Source organism: Neoarius graeffei, chromosome 7 (genome assembly GCF_027579695.1).
Source record: "Neoarius graeffei isolate fNeoGra1 chromosome 7, fNeoGra1.pri, whole genome shotgun sequence".
NCBI classification, from domain to species: domain Eukaryota; kingdom Metazoa; phylum Chordata; class Actinopteri; order Siluriformes; family Ariidae; genus Neoarius; species Neoarius graeffei.
Genome location: NC_083575.1, coordinates 79,758,531 through 79,782,070, shown reverse-complemented (window position 1 = coordinate 79,782,070; position 23,540 = coordinate 79,758,531). Strand labels below are relative to the sequence as shown.

The 23,540-nt window shown below is 44.7% G+C and overlaps 1 protein-coding gene across 2 annotated transcripts in view; it reads left to right on the top strand.

The window, feature by feature from the left end:
* The window catches only part of gstcd (glutathione S-transferase, C-terminal domain containing), a 444,339-nt gene that overhangs the window by 320,959 nt on the left and 99,840 nt on the right, over window positions 1–23,540 (top strand). For both annotated transcript variants that reach the window (XM_060926471.1, XM_060926470.1), the window contains exons 6-8: window positions 14,214–14,329; window positions 22,985–23,029; window positions 23,344–23,472. In XM_060926471.1, coding sequence (XP_060782454.1) covers window positions 14,214–14,329; window positions 22,985–23,029; window positions 23,344–23,472 — 290 coding nt within the window. The remainder of the gene's footprint in view (window positions 1–14,213; window positions 14,330–22,984; window positions 23,030–23,343; window positions 23,473–23,540) is intronic.

Below are 23,540 nucleotides of genomic sequence, written 5' to 3'. Positions count from 1 at the left end.
ACACACACACACACACACATGATGATATTAAATTGGAACGTTTCTGCTGATATTGGACAGCTCTCCTGAAATGTAAGAAACAACCAGAACAAAGGAGGTTCTACAAAAAAAAAAGGGGGGGGGTGATGTATTTAAATGGACCAACCAATCATGGCAAAGTGCTCGCCATCTAAAGTACTTCATTTAATGGCTTATTATCGTTGGAATATGCCTGGGGTTTGATGACATTAATGTGCATACATGCTGATTCCAAATCAGGTTTTAGTTTAATAACATATACTCTAGTGTGTGCTCAAGGCATACTAACCCTGCATTTACAGTAGGAGTTATGTGTTTAGGGCAACAGAAGGGTGTGTGTGTGTGTGTATATATACAGTTATATGCAAAAGTTTGGGCACCCCTGGTCAAAATTACTGTTACTGTGAACAGTTAAGCAAGGTAAAGATGAAATGAACTCCAAAAGGCATAAAGTTAAAGATGAAACACACTTTTCAACATTTTAAGCAACATCAGTGTCTTATTTTGGTATTGTATAATTTGAGTGAAAAAAAGAAAGGAGTAACTTGCAAAAGTATGGGAACCCTAGGAGATTTGAGCACTCAGATCACTTTGACCAAGATCTCAGACCTTAATTAGTTTCTTAGGGTTATGGCTTGTTCACACTCATCGTTAGGAAAGGCCAGGTGATACAAATTTCAAAGCTTTATAAATACCCTGGCTCCTCTAATCTAGTCCCAAAAATCAGCAGCCATGGGTTCTTCTAAACAGCTTCCTACCACTCTGAAAATGAAAGTGGTTGCGGAAAAGACAGGAAAAACTTTTGCTTTGGGCCCTTTTCTTTTTTTGTCATTTTGAAAATGTAAAAGATGAAAAGAAAAAATTGTTTTTACTTAAAATATAAAGGGAATGAGTCATCTTTAACTTTATGCCCTTTGGAGATCATTTCATCTTCAACTTGCATAACTGTTCACAGTAACGGTAATTTTGACCAGGGGTGCCCAAACTTTTGCATACCACTGTATATACACACAGTACTGTGCAAAAGTCTTAGGCTCCCTTTTTTTTCTTTTTTTTTTATACAAACTTGCGCCCATGTGCATTTTTACCAGGGTTGCTAGATTGCTTCTCACAAATGGGATATCCTTAACACCATTTGTCTGGAAACAAACACCTTACTTTAGGCAAGTTTATGATGGTTTGTGGTCATATGGGAATTGGAAACAATTCCCTCATTGACCGCATGTTTTACATCTTCATTCATTCGTTTATTCATTCATTTTCAGTAAGCGCTTTGTCCTGGCCAAGGCTGCCTTGGATCTGGAGTCTATCTTGGGAATACTCTGGAGGAAACCCACCAATGTGAACTACAGTAGGTGCTAGTCCTGGTCTGGTGCTTGTCCCAGTTCAGACTTGGTTCAATTTGAGAACCTTCTAGGAACTGGTTTGTTTTTCTACAGGCTAGAGAGCCACCATAGAGCCACGTCATCATGTCATTGTATACGTCTTTGCTTTCCCAGCAATGCTAGTGCCAAGCACAACAATAATGGCGGAGTATTAGTTTAGTCAGACTAGATGCTAAAATGGCTCCATTTAAAAAAAAAAAATGGCGCTCAGAAAGTTTTAGCTCATCTTGCCGTTCATGATAATTCCATACCCAGCCACTGACATAAGTGGTTTTTGGCTCGAGACCAGCAAAGTGTTGCTGCTCCTTTGGAACCAGTTTTCCTGGTTCTTGAAACATGAAGAACTGGTTTGAGGTTAGGCACCGGCTCCGACCCGGCCCTCGATCGACCTTGGTGGAACAGGGATATGGGAGAACTCTAGACAGACAGTAGCCTGAGCTCAGGATTAACAGAGACCTAAATGTATTTATTTATTGCTTAGTCTCACTCAAGGTTTTCCATGTTGTGCTTTCTGACATGTGCTTCTGCTCGCCATGGTTGTACAGAGTTGTTATGAGGTACTATACCCTTCTCATTATCCATTTAGGGCAGTGGGCATGTGCCGTCCTTCACTGCCATGCAGTAGAGTAGTAAGGCATCTCCTTCCCTCCACTAGCCTGGGGTGGTGAACTTGAGCAAGCACTAGTAACCCCTCACTCTCCTTGGTCAGGGTTACAACTGAAGACTGGACTCTGTAGACTGTGTGGAGGAGACTACCACCTGGTGGTTCAACAGGCAGGAAGACAGACCCAGCAAAGCATTTGTGGAGCGTGATCAGGGCACAGTGCAACACATAGAACACTGTTGGCCATCCACTGGCAGCACGGTGGTGTAGTGGTTAGCACTGTTGCCTCACAGCAAGAAGGTTCTGGGTTCAAGCCCAGCAGCTGACGAGGGCCTTTCTGTATGGAGTTTGCATGTTCTCCCCGTGTCTGCATGGGTTTCCTCCAGTTTCCCCCACAGTCCAAAGACATGCAGGTTAGGATAATTGGTGTCTCTAAATAGACTGTAGGTGTGAATGTGAGTGTGAATGGTTGTTTGTCTATGTGTCAGCCCTGTGATGACCTGGCGACTTGTCCAGGGTGTACTCCGCCTCTCGCCCATAGTCAGCTGGGATAGGCTCCAGCTTGCCCACAACCCTGCACAGGATAAGTGGTTATGGATAATGGATGGATGGGTGGATGGCCATCCACTGCATCCCAACCTAGCTCCAGCTATCTTGATTCTGTCTTGCCCCTGGACCCAGTTAGGTCAGGATGAGAGTGTGAGGCTGACAGCTGCACAACTCTCCCTCACTGTACTCCAAGTCATGACTTAAAATTCAAGTCCTGTGGCGATGGACAAGTGGTGAAGCAGCAGGTGCAGAAATACTGGAAGCTGTAGTCACAAACCTGCCCACAGGTGGCTCAGGGCATAGGGTCACTCTCTGTTGGAATGAAGCGGCAGCGGAGTTTGGCAGCCCCCGGGTGTCTGAGCAGCCCTGTTTAGGATTTGCTCTGCTCACCTCCATGGAAGAAGGAGCGAGAAAAGGTGCCCCAAACATAGCCTGCTTCACCTTGCCCTGGCCAGCACACCACAGCTGGCGGGGATCCCACTCAGTGGTCAAAATACAATAAACAGATAGTGAAGGTATTCAACCTTGGCATGTGGAACATCGACATGTGGGCGTACCGTTAAAGCCTGGATTGGCCTCATCAGTCACCTCTGGACCCAAAACCACCACCGAAGGGATTGAAGGTCATGGTCATCTTCAACCCTGAAGGACAAACATCATCATCATTATCCATGGTTTCTCCCTCTGGGAATTTTCCATTAGGACCCTAAATCTTACAATTTTAGGATTGGAAGTTTTTAAAAGTGGCTGGTTTTCTTTTGTATTTCTTTTTCCATCCCCTCGCTTTCAATCTCAAGTCCTGGTTATTTGTTTCTCATCTATAATGATATACATATTGAAGAAACCACTTTCTTCAGTATTTCTTGGTTACTTCATTAACTTGCATTTCAGCTCCAGCTGCCCCTTCTGCCTTTCTCACTCTATAATTATTGCTCTGTTTGGCACATCATCCCTGCCCACTGTCCTCTATTCACACTGTGATTTATATTCGAGTGCACCCTGAGAATGCTCTTCAGAGTGAGGAAGGAAATGGAGATGTATCAGATGTGAGGTTCGGGAGATGATAACGTAATGCCGCCTTCATTTTCACTTACAGATGATTGAGCGATATAGGAAACGTGTCCTTTTTTTTTTTTTTTTGCTTTTCTTTGGGCACGTCATCTCGATTGCGAAGGGCGCAATGGGGCCATGAAGTATTGGAAAAGATAAGCCCTACCTTGACTTCACAAAAGGGTGTTTTTTGTGTAGTATTCTCTACTAAATGAGAGATTTCTCAGGATTCATGTTCATGTGTGTGGACGTGGAGTGAACACCGTGATGTGAAGCTGTAGAGAGATTGTTCGCTAATCTCGACATTGATATTTAAAAATTTATATGCCTAGTTTCTAATTAAGTAGTCATACGTACTATTATTATTTATACCACATGATTGCTGAATTCTCATTTCTGATTAGTCAGAAGTTATTGAATATCTAATAATTTTCTATAAGAGCAGCACTGACCTGACAAGACAAATCACAGATTCTAATATGTTATTGTTTCTGTTAGAATGATATGGTGAGGGTGTTTTTTTTTTTTGGTAAGGAGACATTTATTTCATGTTTATGGAAGGAGTCTTCAGTGCAGTGCTTTGTAACGGTCAAGTCAAGTTTATTTGTATTGCGCTTTTAATGACAGACGTTGTCACAAAGCAGCTTTATAGAAAATTAAAGACTTTAAACATGAGATGAGTTTATCTTGAATTTATCCCCAATGAGCAAGCCTGTGGTGACAGTGGCAAGGAAAAACTCCCTCAGACGACACAAGGAAGAAACCTCGAGAGGAACCAGACTCAAAAGGGAACCCATCCTCATCTGGGTCATAACATCCTCATTTGGGTGATATGATCATAAATAATTTGCTTCTATAACAGTGTCCTATATAGTCATGAAGTATAACTGTGTAACTAGGAAAATCATTATAGTTTTAACATGAAGTCTGTTTTGTTGAAGTTATAAACTGTTCACTGATGGAAACTTGAGTGCAAAACTGTTCATGACACTGCAGTCCTAGAGTTAGCATGTCAATACTAGTTCTCAGCCATAGATGCATTACTGTAAGTTTCCAGAGGCATCTTCTACGTGTGACTTTCGACTGTCCATATGGGGCCATCCTCCACAGGAGCGATGTGATGAGACCCAGCCAGAAGTAGGGCATCAGGATGGATCAGGCAGGTCTGAGGAGCAGAAGAGGTCAGCATCTCGGTCTCAGGATCGACATGTAACTCGAGAGAGCAAGAGAGAGAGCACAGGTCGTTAGGTATGCCCAGTGTCACCTAAGGAGTCAGAACAGTATACATTTTGCACTGAGTGCAAGCCAAAGTTATAGCTTTAGGTTTTCCGCCATGGGAAAATCTTCAGGACAGGAATCAGAATCAGAATTACTTTATTAATCCCTAGAGGGAAATACAAATTTGCAACCAAGCTCCTGAATCAAAGAAGTAGTAAACATGTCTAAAAATAGAAGATAAAATAGTCTTAAAAAAAGAATGAATAAAATTTAAATAAGTTCAATAACTTAAGTAAAAGCAAAATGAAGTGATTTTATATACAATGATTCCTATATACATATATTGCACCTGAGTTAAGGATACATGGTAAGACAGTGTACCACAGTTATACAGTGGCATTGTACAGCTTGACAGTAACAGGTAGGAATGATTTCCTGTGTCTCTCAGTTGTGCAGCATGGAAGAATCAGCCATTTACTGAAAATGCTCCTGTGGCTGATCAGCTCCTCATGTAGAGGATGGGAAGGACAGTCTAAGATTGTTTGTTTTTATTTTGGACAGTGTCCTCTTCTCCAACACCACTGTCAGAGAGTCCAGTTACACGCCTACAACATGGCCGGCCTCATCTCAACTTATTTTCTTCTGCATATCTGGGGCCGGGTCATGGAGGCAGCAGTCTGAGCATGGAAGCCCAAACTTCCCTCTCCCCAGACACCTCAGCCAGCTCCTCAGGAAGAACACCGAGATGTTCCCAGGCCAGCCGAGAGACTCATGCCCCTTTTCCACCAAAGCAGTTCCAGGGCTGGTTCGGGGCCAGTGCTTAGTTTGGAACCGGGTTTTCTGTTTCCACTGACAAAGAACTGGCTCTGGGGCCAGAAAAAACGGTTCCAGGCTAGCACCAACTCTTTGCTGGGCCAGAGGAAAGAACCGCTTATGTCAGCGGGGGAGCGGAGTTGTTAAGACCAACAACAATAACAAGACCGCGAAAGATCGCCATTTTTAAGCGACGAGAAGCAGCAGCTGTACAAACGCGAAGTCATCCATTATTATTGTTGTTGTTGTTGCTGCTGCTGCTTCTTCCGTGTTGTTTTTGCTTCGATATTCGCGCCAAGGTTTATGCAAACGTAGCAGCGTAATGACGTGGCTTCCCTTAGCACCGCGAGCTATGGAAAAGCAAACTGGTTCTCAGCTGGCTCGCAAGTTGAATGAGTTGTGAACCCGCACCAGCACTGGCCCTGAACCAGCCCTGGAACTGATTTGGTGGGAAAGGGGTAATAGTCTCTCCAGCGTGTCCTGGGTCTTCCCCGGGGCCTCCTCCCGGGGGGACATGCCTGGAACACCTCCCCAGGGAGGCGTCCAGGAGGCATCCGAAAGAGATGCCCAAGCCACCTCAGCTGATTCCTCTCGATGTGGAGGAGCAGCGGCTCTACTCCGAGCTCCTCCCGAGTTACTGTGCTTCTCACCCTATCTCTAAGGGAACACCCAGCCACCCTGCAAAGGAAACTCATTTCGCCCACTTGTATCCGTGATCTTGTTCTTTCGGTCATTACCCAAAGCTCATGAGTGTCGGAACGGAGATCGACCGGTAAATCGAGAGCTTCGTCTTTTGGCTCAGCTCCTTCTTCACCACGACGGACCGGTAAAGCGACTGCATCACTGCGGAGGCTGCACCGATTCACCTGTCGATCTCACGCTCCATCCTTCCCTCACTCATGAACAAGATCCCGAGATACTTAAACTCCTCCACTTGAGGCTGGACTTCTCCACTAACCTGAAGAGGGCAAGCCACCCTTTTCCGGTCAAGAACCATGGCCTCGGACTTGGAGGGGCTGATTCTCATCCCAGCTGCTTCACACTCAACTGCAAACCGCCCCAGTGCATGCTGAAGGTCCTGGTTTGAAGAAGCCAACAGGACATCATCATCCGCAAGAAGCAGAGATGAAATCCTGTGGTTCCCAAACAGGATTCCCTCCGGCCCCTGGCTGCACCTAGAAATTCTGTCCATAAAAATTATGAACAGAACCGGTGACCAAGGGCAGCCCTGCCGTAGTCCAACATGCACTGGGAACAGGTCTGCCTTACTGCCGGCAATGCGAACCAGACTCCTGCTCCGTTTGTACAGGGACCGGACAGCCCTTAGCAAAGAGCCCCGAACCCCATACTCCCGAAGCACCCCCCACAGGATACCATGAGGGACACGGTTGAATGCCTTCTCCAGATCCACAAAGCACATGTGGACTGGTTGGGCAAACTCCCATGTACCCTCGAGCACCCTATGAAGGGTATAGAGCTGGTCCAGTGTTCCACGACCAGGACGAAAACCGCATTGTTCCTCCTGGATCCGAGGTTCGACTATTGGCCAAATTCTCCTCTCCAGTACCCTGGAGTAAACCTTCCCTGGGAGGCTGAGAAGTGTGATTCCCCTATAATTGGAGCACACTCTCCGGTCCCCTTTCTTAAAAAGAGGGACCACCACCCCGGTCTGCCACTCCAGAGGCACTGTCCCCAACCGCCACGCGATGTTGCAGAGGTGTGTCAGCCAAGACAGCCCCACAACATCCAGAGACTTGAGATACTCAGGGCGGATCTCATCCACCCCCGGTGCCTTGCCACCGAGGAGCTTGCAAACCACCTCAGTGACTTCGGCTTGTGTAATGGACGAGTCCACCTCTGAGTCATCAGCCTCCGCTTCCTCAATGGAAGACGTGATAGTGGGATTGAGGAGATCCTCAAAGTATTCCTTCCACCGCCCGACAATATCCCCAGTCGAGGTCAACAGCTCCCCACCCGCACTGTAAACAGTGTTGGCAGAGTACTGCTTCCCCCTCCTGAGGTGTCGGATGGTTTGCCAGAATTTCCTTGAGGCCGACCAATAGTCCTCCTCCATGGCCTCACCGAACTCCTCCCAGTTCCGAGTTTTTGCCTCCACAACTGCCCGAGCTGCGGCACGCCTTGTCTGCCAATACCAGTCAGCTGCCTCAGGAGTCCCGGAGGCCAACATGGCCTGATAGGACTCCTTCTTCAGCTTGACAGCATCCCTTACTTCCGGTGTCCACCACCGGGTTTGGGGATTGCTGCCATGACAGGCACCGGAGACCTTGCGGCCACAGCTCCGAACAGCCGCATCTACAATGGAGGCAGAGAACATGGTCCACTCAGACTCATTGTCCCCTGCTTTCCTTTGGAAGCTGGGAGAAACTCTCCCAGAGGTGGGAGTTAAAGACCTCCCTGACAGGGCACTAGGCCAGACGTTCCCAGCAGACCCTCACCATACGTTTGGGCCTGCCAGGTCTGTCCGGCTTCCTCCTCCGCCAGCGGATCCAACACACCACCAGGTGGTGATCAGTTGACAGCTCAGCCCCTCTCTTCACCCGTGTCCAAGACATAGGGCCGGAGATCAGATGAAATGACAACAAACTCGATCATCGACCTCCGACCTAAGGTGTTCTGGTGCCACGTGCACTTATGGACACCCCTATGCTCGAACATGGTGTTCGTTATGGACAAACCGTGACTAGCACAGAAGTCCAATAACAAAGCACCACTCGGGTTCAGATCGGGGAGGCCGTTCCTCCCAATCACACCCCTCCAGGTGTCACTGTCATCGCCCACGTGAGCGTTAAAGTCCCCCAGTAGAACAATGGAGTCCCCAGTCTGAGCACCTCTCAGTACCTCTCCCAGGGACTCCAAGAAGGCCAGATACTCTATACTGCTATTCGGCCCGTAGGCACAAACAACAGCAAGAGCGCTTTCCCTGACCCGAAGGCGCAGAGAGGCGACCCTCTCGTTCACTGGGGTAAACTCCAACACATGGCGGCTGAGCTGGGGAGCTATAAGCAAGCCCAAACCAGCCTGCCGCCACTGCTCACCATGGGCGACTCCAGAGAAGTGGAGAGTCCAGCCCCTCTTGAGGAGCTGGGTTCCAGAGCCCAAGCTGTGCATGGAGGTGAGCCCGACTATCTCTAGCCGGTACCTCTCAACCTCCCGCACAAGCTCAGGCTCTTTCCCCCCCCAGCGAAGTGACATTCCATGTCCCAACAGCTAGCCGCTGTGTCCGGGGATCAGGTCGTCGAGGCCCCTGCCTTCGACTGCCGCCCAATCCACACTGCACCGGCCCCCTACGGCTACCTCTGTGGGTGGTGAACCCACAGAAGGTCGGGCCCACGTTACCACTTCGGGCTGAGCCCGGCTGGGCCCTGTGAGCAAAGGCCCGGCCACCAGGCACTCACATACGAGCCCCAACCCCGGGCCTGGCTCCAGGGTGGGGCACCAGCTGCGCCATACCGGGCGACGTCACGGTCCTTGATTCTTTCATTTCCATAAGGGGGTTTGGTGAACTGCTCTTGGTCTGGCCTGTCACCTAGGACCTGTCTGCCTTGGGAAACCCTAACAGGGGCATAATGCCCCCGACAACATAGCTCCTAGGATCATTCAAGCACACAAACCCCTCCACCACAATAAGGTGGCAGTTCTAGGAGGGGACATGGCCAGCCTTCCTGATCTTATTGAGTCTTCGTGTCCTTCACCTTCAAGCCGCTGCCCCAGCAGACGACAGCGTACAGGATAGCGCTGGCCACCACAGACTCATAGAACATCCGCAGCATCGTTTGGCAGCTGTTGAAGGACCTCAGTCATCTCAGAAAATAGAGATTGCTCTGGCCCTTTTTGTATACCGTGTCCACATTTTTGGACCAGTCCAGTTTATTACCCAAGTACACCCCCAGGTACTTATATTCCTCCACCAAGTCCACACTGACCCCTTGGATGTTAGTAGGGTTCACCGGAGCCCTGATTCTCTTCAGATCTACCACCAATTCTTTCGTCTTCATCACGTTGAGCTGTAGGTGGTTCTTCCTGCTTCACATGACAAAGTTGTCCATCACCATCCTGTACTCGCTCTCATCACCACTGGTAATACGTCCAACCACTGCAGAGTCATCAGAAAATTTCTGGAGGTAGCAGGTCTCCGTGCAGTAGTTGAAATCAGTGGTGTAGAGAGTGAAAAGGAAAAGAGAAAGGACAGTCCCTTGTGGAGCCCCGGTGTTGCTGATCACTCTGTCCGACACACAGCACTGCAAGCGCACGTACTGTGGTTTGCCAGTCAAATAATCTACAATCCAGGACACCAGTGGGGCATCCACCTGCATCGCTGTCAACTTCTCATCCACCAGAGCCGGCCGGATGGTATCAAAAGCACTGGAGAAATCAAAAAACATGATTCTCACAGTGCTGGCTGGCTTGTCCAGGTGGCCGTAGACTTTGTTGAGCAGGTAGATGATTGCGTCCTCTACTCCAAGACGGGGCTGGTAGGCAAACTGAAGGGAGTCAAGAAGTGGTTGGACCATCGGCCGGATCTGCTCCAGGATGAGTCTCTCTAGGGTCTTCATCATGTGTGACATCAATGCCACAGGCCTGTAGTCTTTGAGGTCACTGGGACGCGGCTTCTTCGGTACAGGGATGAGGCATGATGTCTTCCACAGCACGGGGACCCTCTGAAGACCCAGGCTCATGTTGAAGACATGCTGAAGTACTCCACTTAGCTGGAGGACACAGGTCTTCAGGGCCCTGGGGCTAACACCATCCGGGCCTGCTGATTTTCCTGCATTGAGTCTCTTCGGCACGGTGGTGTAGTGGTTAGCATGGTCGCCTCACAGCAAGAAGGTTCCGGGTTCGAACCCAGCAGCTGGCGAGGGCCTTTCTGTGCGGAGTTTGCATGTTCTCCCCGTGTCTGCGTGGGTTTCCTCCGGGTGCTCCGGTTTCCCCCACAGTCCAAAGACATGCAGTTAGGTTAACGTGGGGTGGCCTTGGGCTGAAGTGCCCTTGAGCAAGGTACCTGACCCCTGACTGCTCCCCGGGCACTGTAGTGTGGCTGCCCACTGCTCTGGGTATGTTTGCATGTGTTCACTGCTTTAGATGGGTTAAATGCAGAGGATGAATTTCACTGTGCTTGAAGTGTGCATGTGACAAAATTAAAGGTTTCTTTCTTTCTTTCTTTCTTTCTTTCTTTCTTTCTTTCTTTCTTTCTTTCTTTCTTTCTTCAGCTGTCTTCTCACTTGCTCCTCTCTGATGATCGGTGTGGAGGTGACAGGTGGGGGAGGGATGAAGGTGTTTCTTGGGGGGGGGGGGGGGGGGGTGCTCAGCCAGTGGGTCTGTTGAGGAGGTGCGAGCGAAGTCATGAAATGGGGATGAGTTTGGGCAAGAAGAGGCAGGGGAAAGCTTTGTGGTTTCTGAGTAACATGGCAAGCTTGCTTGTTTGTTTGTTGTCTTATTAGCTTGGAGAAAAAGTCCGGCTGATTCGGGGTTGCCTGTTTATAGCGGCTATAATGTAGATAATAACAGGATCTAACACTTTTTTTTTTTTGCAGACATTCCACTACTTTAACGATAAATGATTAAAAAGTATGACATGCCATATAGAGTAACTTTTCCTTTCAAATTTTTGTCTTCATGTAAGGAATTATTTGGGGTAAACTTGGCAGATGAGTATTGTTAAAGCGAGACGGCCTTTCGATTTCATAAAATCGGTGAAATTTAGTTCCCTCTGAAATTTGGTCGTTGTGATGCATGTTTATTTCTGTAATATCTCACAAAAAACCAGGCCATTCTGTGACTGGGAAGTTATTTAATTTGAGGGGATTAAAGTAAATAATGTGCATGAAATCATTCACTTTGCGCAGTCAAGCAGACAGAGGAAGTCCATGTGCGCACACGCAGGTTTACCTTCTTCTTCTTTTGGGTTTTACAGCAGCTGGCATCCACAGTGTTGCATTACTGCCATCTACAGGTTTACCTTAACCGTGCACTGACAGTTCCATCATTCTGTCGCTAAACGAACAGCTGATCACACCGAGGTGCTCGCTGACCGCCGATATTTATTAGTTTGGTCCTGCGTTTCCTTTCCTTCACAAAATAATGTCTTTTCTTCTCGCTTTCCATTACTGTAGTCGGTCTTTCACGTTTCATTTGCACACTCACGTCCTCCATTTTTCTCTCCTGTTTCAAATTTATATCCCACAATGCCATGCGCGAATGGGGAAAGCCCACCACGTGATGCATGACGTAGTACTGTATATTGAATTGGGTCATGGTGAAGCAAGAAAAAATAGCAGAGAATTTAGGGCCACATGATGTTAAATTCATTAATTGCTCTATTTAAAAAAAGAAACTAATAAAAGTGTAAGTTTGTGATTCGAATTCAGTAGCTTTCGGTCCACGAAACAAAAATAATTGGATGTCGGGGAAAATTCTTTTTATGACCTACATTTGAAAAATCTGAAAGACAGTATAGCTTTAAGGTTTCATGGTCTTCCATGGATGATAACCTGGCAGCCAACAAACTTTATAAGGTGTGGTGGCTTGAAATGACCTTAAAGAAGAAGAAAGCACAACTTTATTCATCACACACTTGTGAAATTTCCTCTCTGCATTTAACCCAACTGAAGCAGTGAACACACACATGTGAACAATGAGCGCACACACATACCCAGAGCAGTGGGCAGCCATGCTAACAGCGCCCGGGGAGCAGTTGGGAGTTCGGTGCCTCACTCAAAGGCACCTCAGCTCAAGGCCGTCCTATATTAACCTAACCTGCATGTCTTTGAACTGTGGGGGAAACTGGAGCATCCAGAGGAAACCCACGCAGACACGGGGAGAACATGCAAACTCCACACAGAAAGGTCCTCGTCGGCCACTGGGCTCGAACCCGGACCTTCTTGCTGTGAGACAACCGTGCTAAATGACAATCTTGTGCAAAAAAAAAAACCACCACAGCTTTGGCCTATTTTTTTGCCTGTGTGTGTATATATATATATATATATATATATATATATATATATATATATATATATATATAACAAAATTAATAATTATCTTGCCTGCACTCCTGGCTTGCATGTTTTGTGCATCACGCACAAACCTTCTCTTATATATTTTGAAAAGTTTTATTTTCTGAGCTCAATTGTTCATGTAGAGATGTGATGGGTTTTTTTGTTGTTTTTTTAATGGTTTCTGTGGTTTCTTGATAAGCCATCTTCTTTGCTCCTCTTTCAATCTCTTCCAGAAAATGAAAATGTGAAGTGTTGGAATTGCATGTTTTCTTTCTAAAAGTGAAAAAACCCAAACCCTTGTATCCATATATATGTATGTGTGTATACAGTATATCCAGTACCAGTCAAAAGTTTTAACACCCCTTCTAATGCAATGGGTTTCTTTATTTTTATGAATTAAAAGTCACTTCATGTCTTAAAGTAATGATGGATGTCATTTTTCTTTACTTAGTTGAGCGGTTCTTGATATAATATGGATTGCTACAGTTGTGATGTGGAATTGGGCTATTTACTTTATTATTATTATTATTATTTCCTGTTTATTCACTTTGTTGTCTTTTAACCCATTTTGTTACACCTTTATTTGCTTAGAATCACTGACCAAACTCTGGCTTTTTTTTCATAAAAACTTTGTTATAGATTTCTATTTTATGACTTTTGCATTATCGGGTCAGTACAAAAACATTCATTTTCCAGCCCAAAATTAAAAGTTGCAGGAAAAAAAAAAGTTTGTATCTGAGCAGCGTATTCCATAAGAGAGCACTTTTCAGATTAAAAAAGAAAACATAATGAAGGCTGCTGGGTTTTGGTGCAAAATGAAGAAGCGAGTGTGACAGTCAAAGTGTCCAGAAGAACTGTGGCTGGTTCTGTAAGATGCTCAGTAAAACCTCCAGCTCATTTCCGCATAAAACTGCACTCACTGTACCAGAGACTACTGTGTTTTGTTTTGTTTTTAAAGCTAAGGGTCGTCTCACACCAAATACTGACACTGTGTCATTTATTGTGGCTTACTGATTTCTGTTTGTGGTATTTTTTTTTTTTTTACGTTGAAACACACACATAGTGTGTGTGTGTGTGTGTATGTATGTATGTATATATATATATATATATATATATATATATATATATATATATATGATTTAAAAAAGCATCTGAGCTTTTGTGTAAAGATTAAAACCATAATCTTTGATTTATAAGTTAATTTGCTGCTATTTGTACTGAAGATTAACATAAATTGTGAATTCAGCTAAATAACTCCAAATATATTTCTTCATAAGAATTTTTTTCCCCTACCACTGCTTTTGGACCTGGGTGTGTTTAATTGAAACTCTCAGGAATGAATACCTGTACGTGTGAACAGTGTCACGTCATGGTGGTGATTTAAAATAAGTTGTACTTGTTTGATCTTATTCGAATGAAATTGTACAGTTAAGATAATATTTCTTAGCTCTCGCACTGTCATCGTCACACACAATCTCCAACACTTTTATGACTTTTTTTTGTCCATAGTGTACACCCATAATGGTGACTCGTGACTAAATATTTTCCATTTGTGGTCCTTAGGGAAGATGTCAGACACTCGAGCTGTACGCAAGCGGCAGCAGCTGAACAACCTGGTGGCCATGGCGAAGGAACTCGCTGCTCCTGATCACACTATAGTGGACTTCTGTAGTGGAGGAGTAAGTCACGACTGTTTCTTATCTCAATATTGAATTTGGAAAATGTGAATGATAACATAATATGAATAAAACATATTTGATGCAGCTTTGTGGTTGATGCACTCATTGACTTTTTTTTTCATACAGAGTAGCTTTGATGTTTCAAATTTATATTTAACAGTTATTCCACAAAATCGAGTCGTACATGAGCTGATACCTGATGAGCTGCGTAGCGCTGAGTTGGCTATAAGCCATGTACGACGAGATTCATCTCATCTCATCTCATTATCTCTAGCCGCTTTATCCTGTTCTACAGGGTCGCAGGCAAGCTGGAGCCTATCCCAGCTGACTAAGGGCGAAAGGCGGGGTACACCCTGGACAAGTCGCCAGGTCATCACAGGGCTGACACATAGACACAGACAACCATTCACACTCACACTCACACCTACGGTCAATCTAGAGTCACCAGTTAACCTAACCTGCATGTCTTTGGACTGTGGGGGAAACCGGAGCACCCGGAGGAAACCCACGCGGACATGGGGAGAACATCCAAACTCCGCACAGAAAGGCCCTCGCAGGCCACTGGGCTCGAACCTGGACCTTCTTGCTGTGAGGCGACAGTGCTAACCACTACACCACCGTGCCACCCTATGACGAGATTGAGTGGAATAATTGCTTTATTATATGCACATTCACTGGATTTTGAGAAAGGGAGCATTTTTATTTTTTGCAAATTCAGTCAATAAAAGCTTTCTACAAAACATCGGACAAAATCATTTCCTCTTAGAATGTAAACAAACCGATGACATGCCAGTAGCAGTTTGTGAAAAATGTGGTGATGATAATTCTTGAAAAATAAAAAAATGATATATTCTTACCATCAAATACTTTCATTCCATATTTTGTTGCTTTTTTTGTATAGATGACTTGCAACCATGTGATCAAAATGTGCTACGTCATGAGCGTCCGCCATGATGGTGGATATACAAAGCAACTAGGATGGCAGCCGCTGAAAGCCGTCTGTAAACAATGCTGAATTTTCTCAGTATTGCCACGATTTGAACGGTCGAGTGAAGATTCAAGACAAAGAGAAGATAGATATGTGTGGGTTTTGACCCATATTATTTAAAAAAGTCAGACTTTTCTGAAGATAAGACGCTTCTACCGACCATCGAGTACCCAGATATCGCGTTCTATCTGGTTTGGCTGCCGAAGAATCAAGTCTGACCTTGGACGAAACGTAGCCCATGTTCTGAGTGGGTGCCCAGTCTGGATTGTTTCTATCGTATAATTTTGCTGGCGCTCCTAGAAGTGAAATGGTAATACACGTTAAAATTATAACAACGACCAAGTGAACCACGACAAGAGAATGCTCTTTTTATAGCAAGATTCTAGCAACACAAAATAAAATCCTTCCATGATATTATTGAGAGAGCTCTGGAATCTCACCGGAGATAAAATGATTACTATGAACACGAGCTGTTTTGGTTTTAGCCTTTGTTAGATCAGCCCTGCCGATGTTGATCAGCCGTGCTCGTCTCCTCTCCGTACTAAGCCTCAGAGTATCCTCGCCCTCTTTCCAAATCACAGACGGAATTCTAAAAAATCGGAACGTGCCACGGTCACGAGTACTGTTGTGACCACAACCATATACAGCACAAAGATATGGCAGAGCTAAAAGAACGCTTAAAGCAGCGGAAAAACAAAGAGTTGCGCATGCGTGACTATGTTTTGTAGGGAATGTCGCTTGACCCCGCATTTGTAGATCCACCAACATGGCCGACATCCGGGTTTCTATTTTACTTTGGCGTCACTTGCAAGTCAAGGATTTTCAGGGTTTTCTTCTTCTTCTTTAGGTTTTTTTGGCAGTTGGCAAACCAGCTTAAAGGTATATTACCGCCACCGACTGGGCTGGAGTGTGGAACAGAAGATATTGGGGGGGGGGGGACTGGGACTATATTCTTTTAGCTATTTCTGGTTTTTTTTAAATACTTGATAAAAATTTTGGGGGTTTTGTTTTCAAGTAGAGTTTTTATTTCATCCTCAGTTGGTTCAGCAACATGCTCCGCCATTTTGTTTTTCTCTAGTAGTAGAGTCGCCAATCAGAGCATGCAATTACTCATATCCAGTGAATGTGGATATAATAAATTAGAATATGTGTTCATAACTATAAATTCTAAGAATATCTTCATTTTCATGGCTGTAATGAGCTAGAAGAACCAGACCTCGGTAGTTTCGCAAGGTTTTGTGTTTAAGTCTTCATCTCCAATTGTTAAATTCTGTATGGAAACAGTGATGTCCGAATGACGTGCGACGCTACCAAACTTCAACTTGTTGATATTATAGGCTAATATCTGACATAGCTATCATATGCTGTAAATGTTCAAAAACATACACTGTATGGCCAAAATTTTGTGGACAGTTGACCATCACACTCATGTGGGCCTTCTCCAGACAAAGTTAGAAGCACATCTTTTAACAACCCCCCCCCCCCGTGCAAGGACCTGATGCTCCCAGGCAGTCTCCTGTCCCAGTACTAACCAGGCCCTTGAGGTGCATTGGGCGGTGCCAATCTTTGTTTCTATAGCCCTCAGTCTATTACATAGCTAGGGTTACAGTAGGGGGCTGGTCCTCTGATAACCACGAGAGTTTGACTCCCTACTCACATCTGTACTGTAGTGTGCCTCACCAAATGGCAGTAGGTACCATTTTTATGAGGGCCTTTGGTATGACCCAACCGCAAGTAGAAATCATGATCTCCCGGTCGAGAGGCGGACTTGCTAACCACAAGGCCAGCTCCCAGTAGCACACATCTTTATTCCAGGATGACAATGCCCCTGTGCACAAAGCAATGTCAATTTTATCAACAACGCTTGCAAAACCTAATGCTGTTACCAAAGACAGAAATGTGAATTCACAAAATTAACGCATGCTGTGCCATCATGGTGGTTTAACGTTAAGCTAGCTAGTCAGTGAAGCTCCACCTGACTTCTATCCAACTCTTTTCAAACTTGAAATCATATTGGGTAGCTAATGCTACTAGAAAATAAATATTTCTACATTGTTTATTTGGCAAGATTATGCCAAAGCATATTTCTGAAAGGACTTCAGATAAGTTAATGTTATTCATGTTAGCGTAACTCCATTTTTACATGCTAACTAACAGTGTCCAAGTTAACTAGCTATGTGTTAACGTTAGCCGTGGACAAGGCAATGGCAACTTGGCGGGCAAATCCATAGAAAGTCATTTGACTAACTAGACTGCACAGCTATTGCAACGTTATCGCAAGCTTTAAAAGTACAGACAACTTCACTGCAAGCTTTCTCTTGGAATAAAACTTTTATATATCTCAATATGCTTCTGCAGGTTGTACGACAAGTTTTTGTAGGCTGTGATGTGGTTCGTTTTAGGCAAACAAAGCAAACATTTAAAACAAAACAAATCTTTAATCCTTTCAGAAAACTGAAACATGGATTCTAGGTATGGCCATGGGTGCACGCATTCTCCAGAAGAACCGCCTCCTTCCATTCTGCCATCGTGTTCAAATAACGCTGCTGAGAAATCATTGATCTTGATTTTATCCAGTGTATGGACATGATGTAACTCTAGTGATTTACTGATAGACTGTCTCAGTGTCACCTGCGAAAAAAAACCAATCTTCTTCTTCTTTTGGCTGCTCCCGATTAGGGGTCGCCACAGCGGATCTTTCATCTCCATTGCTCCCTGTCTTCTGCATCCTTCTCTACCACACCTGCCACTGTCATGTCCTCTCTCACCACATCCATGTATCTCCTCTTTGGCCTTCCTCGTTTTCGTTTGCCTGGCAGCTCCATCCTCAACATTCTCCTTCCAACATGCTCTGCATCTCTTCTCAGAATGTGTCCGTACCATCTCAGTCTCATCTCTCTTAGCTTAATTCCCAAGCTCTCCACATGTGCTGTCCCTCTGATGTGCTCGTTCCTTATCCTGTCCAACCTCCCATCGCAAACCTTAACATCCTCACTGCCACCTCCAACTCTGCTTCCTGTCTCTTCGTTAAGGGTCCGGTCTCCAATCCATACATCACAGCTGATCTCACTACTGTCTTATACAGCTTACCTTTCACTTTTGCTGGGACTTTCTCACCTCACTATCGCAGCCCCCATTTTCCTGCACAGTTGACCCCAGGTACTTGAATTCACCAACTTTCTTTACGTCTACTCCTTGCATCTTCACTACACTCTCATCCCCATTCTCATTGATACACATGTATTCTGTTTTGCTACTGCTCACCTTCATTCCTCTTTGTTCCAATGCATACCTCCATCTCTCCAAACCCAACTCATCCTCCTTTCTACTTTCACCACATATCACAATATCATCCACAAACATCATGTTCCATGGTGACTCTTGCCTCACTTTGTTCGTCAAGCTATCCATCACTATGGCAAACAAAAAAGGACTCAAAGCAGATCCTTGATGGAGTCCCACCTTCACCTTGAACCATTCAGTTGTTCCAACTGCACACCTCACTGCTGTTTCACTGTTCTCATACATGTCTTGCACCACTCTAAATATACTTCTCATTCACTCCACTCTTTCTCATACAATACCATAACTCATCTCTTGGCACTCTATCTTAGGCCTTCTTCAGGTCTACAAACACACAATGTAGCTTTCTCTGGCCTTCTCTGTACTTCTCCATTAACATTCTTAAAGCAAAAATTGCATCCGAAGTGCTCTTCCTTGGCATAAACCCGTACTGCTGTTCACAGATTGCTACCTCTCTTCTCAATCTCTCCTCCAATGCCCTTTCCCGTAGCTTCATGGTGTGGCTCATCAATTTTATTCCTCTGTAATTACTGCAGCTCTGTACATCTCCCTTATTCTTGTATATTGGGACTAGCACACTCTCCATTCATTCGGCATTTTCTCATTCTCTAGGAGATCTTATTAAACAATCTCGTTAGGAACTCCACAGCTGTCTCACCCAAACATCTCCAAGCCTCAGTCAGGATGCCATCCGGTCCGACTGCTTTCCCAATCTTCATTCTTTTCATGGCTGCCCTCACCTCATCCTTACTAACCAACTCTGCTTCCTGATTTGCTGTCTCCAACGAATCTGACCTTTTCTCTCTTGGATTCTCCTCATTTAATAAATCCTCAAAGTACTCTTTCCACCTTCTTAATACACTCTCTTTGTTTGTCAGCACATTTCCATTTACATCTTTCATCACTCTTACCAACAATCACGTTTTAGAAAAGAAAAGAAAGAAAACATCCACTTTCAAAGCTGCTTCATAGTAACGAGTAACGAGGACCCTGACAGAAATATAGTGGAGTGAAAAGTACGATATTTGTCTTTCAAATGTAGTGAAGTTAGTCATAAGTTTAAAAAAAAAACTCAAGTAAAGTACAGATACTCAAAAAGTGTACTTAAGTACAGTACTCAAGTAAATGTACTTTGTTACTGTCCACCTCTGAGTACATACTGTATGAGACAAAATAGTTGTTATGCTTTCGTTTTTATATGATATATGAAAGAAGGCCATGTCGTGGCCCTTTTGTTTTCCTTGGCCACTTTTTATGGAGCAAGTTATTTCTAACAAGCGTGACTTCTCAGAGAACAAAAATCTTCAAGCAAAAAAACTTTACAAATAATATTGACGGTTACAAATTACAGTTGGGTCGTTAGTTTTTTGTTTGTTTGTTTGTTTGTTTGTTTGTTTGTTTTTTAAATTTTGGGCAGAAGACTATGTTACTCTGAACCCGACTGTCTCATTTCCGTTAATACAGTACCCACATCCATGAACACCAAATAGAGTGTACCATCGGAAGATGATAGTAACTCAAATAAGCACTCTTTACAACCATGGTAAGCAGAAAAGCATCTCAGCATGCACCAAACCTTGAGGTGGATGGGCTACATCAGCAGAAGGACATATCAGGATCCACTCCTGTTTGCCAATAACAAGAGTGTGAGGCCATTATGGGCACAGATTCACCAACATTTGAAGACATGAACCCTGGAAAAAAGACCAAGTGAAAAAGAGATTTCTAATTTGAGTTACTACAGGGGCGGCACGGTGGTGTAGTGGTTAGCGCTGTCGTCTCACAGCAAGAAGGTCCGGGTCCGAGCCCCGTGGCCGGCGAGGACCTTTCTGTGTGGAGTTTGCATGTTCTCCCCGTGTCCGCGTGGGTTTCCTCCGGGTGCTCCGGTTTCCCCCACAGTCCAAAGACATGCAGGTTAGGTTAACTGGTGACTCTAAATTGACCGTAGGTGTGAATGTGAGTGTGAATGGTTGTCTGTGTCTATGTGTCAGCCCTGTGATGACCTGGCGACTTGTCCAGGGTGTACCCCGCCTTTCGCCCATAGTCAGCTGGGATAGGCTCCAGCTTGCCTGCAACCCTGTAGAACAGGATAAAGCGGCTAGAGATAATGAGATGAGATGAGTTACTACAGATATCCTTCCTGGCAGCTCGAACCAATCTGGCCATTTTCCTCTGACCTATCTTATCAACAAGGCGTTTGTTTCCACCCATACAGGGAGTGCAGAATTATTAGGCAAATGAGTATGTTGACCACATTACCCTCTCTATGCATGTTGGTCTACTCCAAGCTGCATAGGCTTGAAAGCCTCCTACCAATTAAGCATACCAGGTGATGTGCATCTCTGTAATGAAAAGGGGTGTGGTCTAATGACATCAACACCCTATATCAGGTGTGCAAAATTATTAGGCAACTTCCTTTCCTTTGGCAAAATGGGTCAGAAGAGGGATTTGACGGACTCAGAAAAGTCAAAAATAGTGACATATATTGCAAAGGGATGGAGCACTCTTAAAATTGCCCAGCGTTTGAAGTGTGACCATTGAACAATCAAGCGCTTCATTCAAAATAGTCAACAGGGTCGCAAGAAGCGCGTTGAAAAAAAAAGGCGCAAACTAACTGCCCGTGAACTGAGGAAAGTCAAGCGTGAAGCTGCCAAGATGCCACTCGCCACCAGTTTTGCCATATTTCAGAGCTGCAACATCACTGGAGTGTCAAAAAGCACAAGGTGTGCAATACTCAGGGACACGGCCAAGGTAACAAAGGCTGAAAAACGACCACCACTGAACAAGACACACAAGATGAAACGTCAAGACTGGGCCAAGAAGTATCACAAGACTGATTTTTCTAAGGTCTTATGGACAGATGAAATGAGAGTGAGTCTTGATGGGCCAGATGGATGGGCTCGTGGCTGGATCAGCAAAGGGCAGAGAGCTCCAGTCCGACTCAGATGCCAGCAAGGTGGAGGTGGGGTACTGGTATGGGCTGGTATCATCAAAGATGAGCTTGTGGGACCTTTTCGGGTTGAGGATGGCATCAAGCTCAACTCCCAGTCCTATTGTCAGTTTTTGGAAGACACCTTCTTCAAGCAGTGGTACAGGAAGAAGTCAGCATCCTTCAAGAAAAACATGATTTTCATGCAGGACAATGCTCCATCACACGCATCCAAGTACTCCACAGCATGGCTGGCCAGAAAGGGTCTAAAGGAAGAAAGATTAATGACGTGGCCTCCTTGTTCACCTGATCTGAACCCCATAGAAAACCTGTGGTCCCTCATCAAATGTGAGATCTACAAGGAGGGGAAACAGTACACATCTCTGAACAGTGTCTGGGAGGCTGTGGTTGCTGCTGCACGCAATGTTGATCGCAAACAGATCAAAACACTGACCGAATCCATGGATGGCAGGCTTTTGAGTGTCCTTGTAAAGAAAGGCGGCTATATTAGTCACTGATTTGTTTTTTTTTTTGTTTTTGAATGCCAGCAATGTATATTAGTGAATGTTGAGTTGTTATATTGGTTTCCCTGGTGAAAATAAATGAGTGAAATGGGTATATGTTTGTTTTTTGTTAAGTTGCCTAATAATTATGCACAGTTATAGTCACCTGCACACACAGATATCCTCCTAAGATAGCTAAAACTAAGAAAGCCCTACTCCAACTTCCAAAAATACTCAGCTTTGATATTTATGAGTCTTTTGGGTTCATCAAGAACATAGTTGTTTTTCAATAATAAAACTAATCCTCAAAAATACAACTTGCCTAATAATTCTGCACTCCCTGTAGAATTGTCACTCACTTGATGTTTTTTGTTTTTCGCACCGTTCTGTCTGTGTAAATTCTAGAGACTGACGTGTGCGAAAATCCCAAGAGATCAGCAGTCAAATAGCGAAATAGTCAAACCAGCCCATCTGGCTCAAACCAACACCCACAGTGCCACAGTGAAAGTTACACTTTGAGATCACAGTTTTTCCCATTCGGCTGTTTGACATGAGCATGAAATCAAACTGAAACTCTTGATGTGTATCTGCATGATGAGGTAACTGCATAAATATTCAGGCGTACAGGTTTTTCAATTAAAATGTATGATGACGGTGTGTGTATCTTATTTCTCACATTGCATAGCGTGTGTATGAGACACATGTATACACACACACGCGCACAGAGCTTCGTGTACTCTCGTGCTTTTGTTATGCCATGCACAGCAGTCCAGTCTGGATTCAGTCTTTCATGTAGAGTTCACAAGCATCAAGGTTCACAGAGAAATACTCTGATGGACGGAGCTCAGCTCTGATAAGCAACCTTTGATCTGATGGTACTTTGAAAGCTGCATCTTGAGACGTTCTTCTTTTGTTTGTCCGTTTCATTTCAGGGCCATGTTGGAATTGTTTTGGCGCACACGCTTCCTCAGTGTCAGGTAAGTCCAGCATCGCTTTCTTCTTTCTTCTCACGATGAAATTCTACACGCGTCTGCCCAAAGTGGAGCCTGGAGTGTTTCCCTTCGGATGGCTCAGGGACATATTGGGTTTTTTCATTCACTCAGACACTGATATCAGAGACTGGAGAAAACTGTAGAATGTTTAATTTGAAAGATTAGTTTTATAAGTAAGTAAGTAATTAAACACAGTGGGGTGTGCTGTTCTAGGAAAGTAATAAGTGATCATGTGATACAGTGTGGCCTGACGTGATGCAGAGTTATATTCCCTGTATTGTCTGTTTTATGTTCTTTAGGTCATCCTTATAGAAAACAAAGAAGAGTCTCTGATTCGAGCGAGAGACAGAAGCTCACAGCTCGGACTTCAGAACATCAGCTTCATCCAGGCGAACCTCGACTACTTCGTAGGGACCTTCCAAGTCGGGGTGAGTGAGGATCCTATTAACATGAACGCTATATACAATGGTGCTTGAAAGTTTGTGAACCCTTTAGA